This window comes from Rattus norvegicus, chromosome 4 (genome assembly GCF_036323735.1).
Source record: "Rattus norvegicus strain BN/NHsdMcwi chromosome 4, GRCr8, whole genome shotgun sequence".
NCBI classification, from domain to species: Eukaryota; Metazoa; Chordata; class Mammalia; order Rodentia; family Muridae; genus Rattus; species Rattus norvegicus.
This window is the reverse complement of record NC_086022.1, coordinates 101986379-101994299: the sequence shown is the minus strand read 5'-3', so window position 1 is coordinate 101994299 and position 7921 is coordinate 101986379. Positions and strand designations below refer to the sequence as shown.

General features: G+C 36.2%; 1 gene segment (V, D, J or C); it reads left to right on the top strand.

The window, feature by feature from the left end:
• Positions 1 to 2932: 2932 nt before the first annotated feature.
• On the top strand, positions 2933 to 3620 carry LOC102549260 (Ig kappa chain V-V region L7-like). The segment is given in 2 exon segments: positions 2933 to 3111; positions 3316 to 3620. Coding segments are annotated over 2 exon segments (354 nt in total).
• The last annotated feature ends 4301 nt before the right edge of the window (positions 3621 to 7921 follow it).

The following is a 7921-nucleotide window of genomic DNA, read 5'->3' as shown; positions in this document are numbered from 1 at the left end:
CAAGGGGATACAAATGTGCAAAGAAGAATTAAATGGTATCATTATTTGCAGATGATATGATAGTATACATAAGCGGCCCCCAAAATTCTACCAGAAAACTTCTCCAGCTGATAAACGACTTCAGCAAAGTGTCTGGATATAATAAAATTAACTCAAATAAATTAGTATACTTCCCTTATACAAATTATAAGCAGGCTAAGAAAGAAATTAGGAAAAAAAAAACTACCTTCAAAATAGGCAAAGATAATATAAGATAAGGACATTTTCTATACTAGTAGATTAATGTCTTACTTATCTATCATGAGGGAAGGTTTTATCTGCTGCTTATGAGATGAAATAAAGAGACCCACACCCTCACATTTTACAGAGAGTGAAAGAAATTGGAACCCTCAGCTATAATTAGGATATCTCCATCAAATCTTCCCTAGTTGGGTTAGAATACCCTGTAGAAAAGGAGGTAGAGAGAGTCCAAGAATGAGAAATGATAAAAGACACAAAGAAAAAAAGTAAAATTAACATAATTGACATGCAAATGACTCACTTGGAATGAGTCACCATGCACAGGACCTACCCATGGTCTTTTACTTTAATGTCCTAGAGCTAAAAGACATGTACACATGCTCCATTCCTAGCCCTATCTATCCAATAGATAACCACTTCCAAATAAAAATTTAGTTTCCTGGGAAAGAAACTGCTAAGGATACCTTGGATTCATAGTATCAGATGGAAAATAGAAAATGAGCACAAAAGCATTTTGAAACGTCTTTGTTTCATATTATCATTATCAGGTTCTTCCTTTTTAATCATTTATCCATTATTTTTAAATTTGAATTTAAATTTTATTTATTCATATTTATTCTTTCCTATTTTTGATCTGAGAGTCTTTGGATGTGTATTTGCATACATGAATAAACTTCAAGGTTCCAATTTAGTTGTATGGTATTGCTTAGTATATGAGGAAGTGTTTCTGTGTCTTATGTTTTCTATTTTGTTCCTTTCTGTCTTTATTTTTTGGCCAGTTATAATGTGTTTGTGTTTGTCTTATATTTTTATATTCATTTTATTTTATTATATGATTATACATTATTATTAATTAATATTGTATTTTAGCATGTCTATTTTCTAATTATAGAGAGAAAGCTGATGGAAATGGTCATGAGGAGGAGCTGCAACAAATAGAAAGATGAGACAGCATAATCAATTTTCAATCAAAGAATGAAGGAAAGAAGTATAGGAAGAAAGAAAAGTAAAAAGTTCAATAAAGAACAAAATAGGGAAAAAATGAAGAAAGGAAAGAATGAAGAATCACAGAAACGACGAAATATTGTCCATGATATATTCACTTATACATGTGTGTTTGTGTTTTAATAATTGCTGATGCAGCATACACCTTAATATTCTGTGAATGGTGTTTCACTTTAGAGTTTTCTATCATTAATAATTAATATTTGGTAATCTTGTATTCCAACTTCTCCTTGTATTGAATGCCTGCATGAACCCAGGTCCTCCAGTTCCTCCAAAGACTCATACTAAATCTGTTCAACTATGATTTTCTAGTTTGATTGATTTTTCTTTTGGGATTAGTAGAATAATCTTAATATATTTTACCATTCCCTTTCTCTTCCTCTCATCTCCATCATACTCAAACCTTTCGTCCAAAACTCACTGGCTACTTATTTCCCTGTTACATGTGTTCTCTTATAACTGTTCCAAAGATTTCTCAATGTGAGAATCCCATTGTAGCTTCTTAGAGTAGAGTCTAAGTCAAACAAACACACTGAAAATTTGAAGTCACAATTCCCACTTGAGGGTGGATTGTGTAAAATTTATATGGGGGAAGAGAATAATTTAGTCACTGTAATTTTTGCAGGACCACATATTTTCCAAAATTTTTCATAATTTGTGATTTTTACTACCTACAAAACCCACTGAAATAATGTACTACATTTCAATAATCCATTTATCCTTTTGTATACATTTAAATCGCTTCCATTTTCTAGCCATTGTGAATAGAGTTTTAAAATATATGGATGTGCCTTCATGTCTGATGTATATAGAGATAGTCCTCAGGCATGGCATAGCTGGGTAGTGTATTAATAAAATCTGTAGCTGTGTGAGAAAGTTGCACATTGATTTCACTTGTTGCATTCTCACCAGCACCGAATCGGAGCTCCTCTTTCTTCCTGTCCTCATTGCTCAGGAGGTTTAGAAGTCTCTGTTGCAGTTATTGAAGCTTTTCAAAAGCTCCAACCTAGGTTTATCTAATATATAATCTCTAGCTTGTTTATGTGGCTCAAGTGACTGGAACAGTTGTTTCTTTAAAGGGAAATAATGGAAATTTCTCTCCTGATCTAGAGTGTCTTTTAAGTAGCATGGAAAACATGTACTATGGAAGTAATTTGTGGAAGCTTCTAGAAATACCTCTGTGGCACTCTTCATCACTCTTGCTGAAAAGACATTCAAGACACAATATTTGACTTTATTTGGAAAGTGCTAAAATATTTTGATATCGCTACCTCTGAAATTCTTCTATATGTTGACAGACTGTAAACTTTTATAAGAATTTCATTCTGTTCTCGGGAGAAATAAGTCTTCGTAGGATCCAGATCTTTTTACTTCTTTGTAATGAAATCTCAATAATGTGATATTCACGTGTTGTTATGATTCATGGAATATTCAGACAATTTAAGATGCTTCTGTCCATATTGTAAGAAAAATTCCAAGCCATGGAATAAGACCAGGGTTTTGAGGTGCTCTTCATTTCAAACTACTGAATATATCTTAGTGGTTTATGTAGACTGTACTAATTATGTAACCATGTAAATAGGAGCCAAGTCTCATTTAAATTCCAACATCTTTTACGATAACCAGCAAAAGGATAAATACTCTAGGAAGTCACTAGGAGCTTGGTCTGTTAACCAGGTCTTTTTTTATAAGTAATATGAAGTCAGTATGATTTGCATAAGTATTTCTTCCTTCTCGTGACTCTGCCTCTTAGAGTATTATAAGAAGGTTTCTCACGGCTGTGTCATAATCCACATAAACTCAGGGAAAGCTCAAAGATGGTGCTCATACCACAGTTCTTTGTACTTTTTCTTTTCTGGATTTCAGGTATGACTGTTTGAACATGGCAAAATGTAGAGGTGTCATTTAAATATAGAAATTTCTTGCTTTATTTGGAAGCCAGCATCACATAGGATTTTACTTTCTGTTTAAAAAAATTGATACAATAAAAGCCTTTATTTTTCTAAGTAGTTTAGGAGGGACTTTCATATTCAAAGTTGTGTTCTACTAATACGTCTCTTATAATTCCAGCCTCCAGAGGAGACATCGTGCTGACTCAGTCTCCAGCCACCCTGTCTGTGACTCCAGGAGAGAGTGTGAGTCTCTCCTGCAGGGCCAGTCAGGGTATTAGCACTAGCATACACTGGTATCAGCAAAAATCAAATGAGTCTCCAAGGCTTCTCATCAAGTATGCTTCCCAGTCCATCTCTGGAATCCCCTCCAGGTTCAGTGGCAGTGGATCAGGGACAGATTTCACTCTCAGTATCAACAGAGTAGAATCTGAAGATTTTTCAGTTTATTACTGTCAACAGAGTTACAGCTTGCCCCCACAGTGATGCAGACCATAGCGAAAATCACCAGGAAAGCAGAAGTATGAGGCTGGTATACTTTAGCTGTTTTTGGTGGTGCCTCAGCCTTCTTCAGAATGCTTCAGAGATGCAGCCATGTGTGATGTTTACAGAAACATGTGGAATGAGGAATCCCTAAAGTCCCACTTGTCTCTGAAATATCTTCACTCTATTTTACCACTAGAATACATAGACTATAATTGTCTTTGTCTAGTCAAAGTGTATTGCGACCTGAGAAAAATCTCAGTGATGGACAGAAGGAATGATTGATTATTCCATACCCTTATAATTGTGGGAAATTCAGATGACGCATTGTCTGAAACCATATCATATAGTTTACTCCTGCCCCACAAAGACTAGAAAGCTCAGACTCAGAGAGTCATGTCTTTGTTGCAAAGTTCTCTTTACATACTTATAGTAAGTGAACTACTCAACATAAAATATTTTATGTGTATTTATTTATATAAATTTTCCAATTGCGTTTGGTAAAAATTGCAGTTTTCTTGAACACAGGTTTACAGTTACTACTTAATGGACAGAAAAAATGAAGGAGATTAAAACCATTAAATTATGTTTGTCAATTGAAGGTTTCATAAATCTCTGGATATATTTTGGATCAGTGTAAGTTAACTGAGCAGAAAATGAAGTTATTTTTACAAACAATGGAATCATGGAGTATATCCTATCATTTCGATTTACTTTTTCTACCACAAAATTTTATGAAAGTAGATGAAGTTGTAATTTTACCATTCCATTTGAAAAACATCAATGTGAAATGTTTGTAAGTGACAGGTCAGTCTTTGAAAAGGAAAATAACCATGGTGATAATTTTTGCTCAGTATGCAAAATAATCTGACACATCTCTTGATGATTTAAAAGAGACAAAAAACAGCAGAAAAGAATCTTCGAGCCTTAAGTAAGAGTACCTTCATCCAGGATTTTATATTATAAGGTAGGGCTTTCCAGCAAAAAGGTAATTCTGAAAAAGGGATTAAGAATTTAAAATGTACATGCCCTACAATGTCCCGTGATCATATTTATTCTAGCAATTTCATATCATAACTGCTTATATTCAAGGGATTATGAATACCTTCTAGTTATGACAATATAGATTCTTTTTAAATTATCTTTCTCAAAATTTTATTACATGTTTATATTTGGAGAGATTGCATACCTTAATTATACATTTTACCTGATATTTAAGCATATATTTTAAGATGTGTGGTTTTGTGTTTGAGTCTGATAATTAAACTCATTAATTTTACATATTTTTATATTTATTCTTCTAATCCCTCACCTGGTAAACATAAAGAGAGATAATCTAACACCTAAATGCTCTTCCTGATTTTGATTAATATCTTGAAATTAAAAACAACCAAAGTAACCAGAAAATTATTGGTTAAATCTTCTCACTTCAAATATCCAAGATAAAAAATGAATAATGTTCCATTATGTAAATATAATGCATTTCATTTCTACATTCTGTCCATCTTGACCCTTTCTCATTTTTAGATATTATGAATAGAGCAACAGTGAGCTGGATGAGCAAGTGACTCTTCATAGGTTGTAGAATCCTTTGGGTATAAACCTGAAAGTGGTATTGTTGCATCTCGAGGTAGATCATATGCCTAGTTTTCTGACCAACCTCCACACTGATTTCCATCGTGCTGTAAGAGTTTGTACTTCCACCAGCTGCTTTCCTTTTCCAGCATCCTCATCACCATGAGCTGTCATTTGCTTTGCTGTTCATGGTTATTCTGACATCCTGACTTGTATAAGAGGAAAGCAACAAAGAAAGGGGAAGTGGACAGAAATTTCTGTCCCTAAGCAAGAAACTATCTGCAAAGAACACCAGCTTGCAAAGTAAAATTATTTTTCTCTAATGGATTCTCACTGGGTATATAAAGCACAGCTAAGCATAGGACCATTCCCATAGATGCCAAGCAGAAATGAACTCAGTGGTATTTTTGTATGCTTTTGGCCTTGTATTGTTTGCTTAAAAAATTGTTATATTACAGGTCTTTTGCTTGTATATAGATTTGGGGTTTTTATTGGTTTGTTTTTATGTTAGCATATTTTAAGGGCATTTTTTTTGTTAATTTTAGTTCCTTTTCTATTGCTGTTGTTATTGTTATTCTTGAATAAATTTCTTTTTGTTGCTGTTATGTTTTTAATTTTATTCTTTTGGGGTTTTTTGTTGTTGTTGTTGTTGTTATTGGCAGATTTTTTTTCTCCTTTCAAAAGAGAGAATAAAGGAAGGACATTGACTTGGGTATCTGGGAAGACATGAAGGATATGAGATACATTGGGGAAGAGAAACTGTGACCAAAATACATTGTCTGAATTTTTTTAAATGGATATATTTAAAAAATAAATAAAAATGCAAAACATAAACAGGAAATATTTCTTTACAATAATATTTCTTTTTTATAAATATTTCTTTACTGTAGCTTTACATCACCATGCCCGGTTTCCCAACACAGACATGAGTAGATTTAATTGATCCTCTTAGCTGTAACTAACTATTGTAGAAGTGGCATATTAGCAGCAGTCTGGTCACTTTTTTGATTTGTACATGCCCTACAATGTGCTGTGATGCCATTTATACTAACTAGTACTTCAAATGTGTCTCATGACCTTAAATTATGCAGCTGGTGATGAAGAATGGGAATGAGATATCCCTGATTAAAGAGTAGTATTTTATGTTTACCGGAATCTGATTTGAATACTTATCAGTCAGAAAGTTCCCATCTCTTTGTTGCTATTAGTAGATCCTCCAAGACAGGAGAGAAATCAGCTGCAGTGCTCAGTGCTCAGCCCACAGAATGGGATCTCTATCTCCACTTTTGTGCTTTCTGGTGTACCCCTAGGGTGAGAATAAGAATGAGATTCTGAGCCACAATCACCTTACAACTGGAGCACAGTCACAAACTTTGAAGAGAACTCACACAAAACTGCAGGTCTCCAAGACCTCTACCATTTGTAGTATTGTGCTGGGTCCCGCAACCTCTGCCACAGGGCTCTGGGAGGCAGGTTGTGGGAAATTTGACCATGCTTACCCCATGCTGTTGCTGGGCAGTTGTTAGGCCATAGGGCAGCTCTGGGACACCACTGCAGGAAGGAGAAAATATAGTCTGGGGCACAGGACAAAGCAGGAGCTGGCTTGGGGCATCAAGGCTGGTTCTCAGATTCTTGGGCATCCCGGCAGATGCTGGGATGCCGAAGAAGAGCAGAGAACAGAGAGGTGACCTTCAGGCTGGATCTAGCCAGTGATCTAGGTAGAAACTGCTTGGCCCGGGGAGGTGAGGGAGGGGACTCTGGCTGGTCCTGTGGGAGAGTCTTTGGCTTGACAGCTACAGGCTGAAGGCTTGGGAGTGGTGGTCGCAGCATTGGCAGGAAAGGTAGAGTGACCTTCTATGATAGATTAGGTGGCAGTTCTGTAGGCAAAAGACTTCTATATGGTTCCATATGCCCTATCCCTTTGAAAAGAGACAGTTCGTTGTGTTTTGGGGTTTTTTATCTTTATTAATTTGAGTATTTCTTATTAACATTTCGATTATTATTCCCCTTCCCGGTTTCTGGGCCAACATCAACATAAACCCTTCCACTCCCCTTCTATATGGGCTTCCCCTCCTCATCCTTCCCCCATTACCACCCTTCCCCCATTACCACCCTCCCCACAACAATCACGTTCACTGGGGGTTCAGTCTTGGCAGGACAAAGGGCTTCCCCTTCCACTGGTGCTCTTACTAGGATATTCATTGCTACCTATGAGGTTGGAGCCCAGGGTCAGTCTTTGGGTATTTATTGGCTTAGTCCCTGGAAGCTCTGGTTGGTTGGCATGGTTGTTCACATGAGGTCTCAAGCTCCTTCAAGCTCTTCCAGACCTTTCTCTGATTACTTCAACGGGGGTCCCGATCTCAGTTCAGCGGTTTGCTGCTGGTATTTGCCTATGTATCTGCTGTATTTTGGCTGTGTCTCTCAGGAGAGATCTACATCCAGTTCCTAACAGCCTGCACTTCTTTGCTTCATCCATATTATCTAATTGAGTGGCTGTATATGTATGGGAAACATGAGGGGCAGGCTCTGAATGGGTGTTCCTTCTGCCTCTGTTCTAAACTTTGCCTCCGTATGCCATGCCAAGGGTTTTCTTGCACCCCTTTTAAAGAAGGAGTGAATCATTCGCATTTTCGTCATCCTTCTTGAGTTTAATGTGTTCTGTGCATCTAGGGTAATTCAAGCATTTGGGCTAATAGCCACTTCTCAATGAGTGCATACCATGTGTGTTT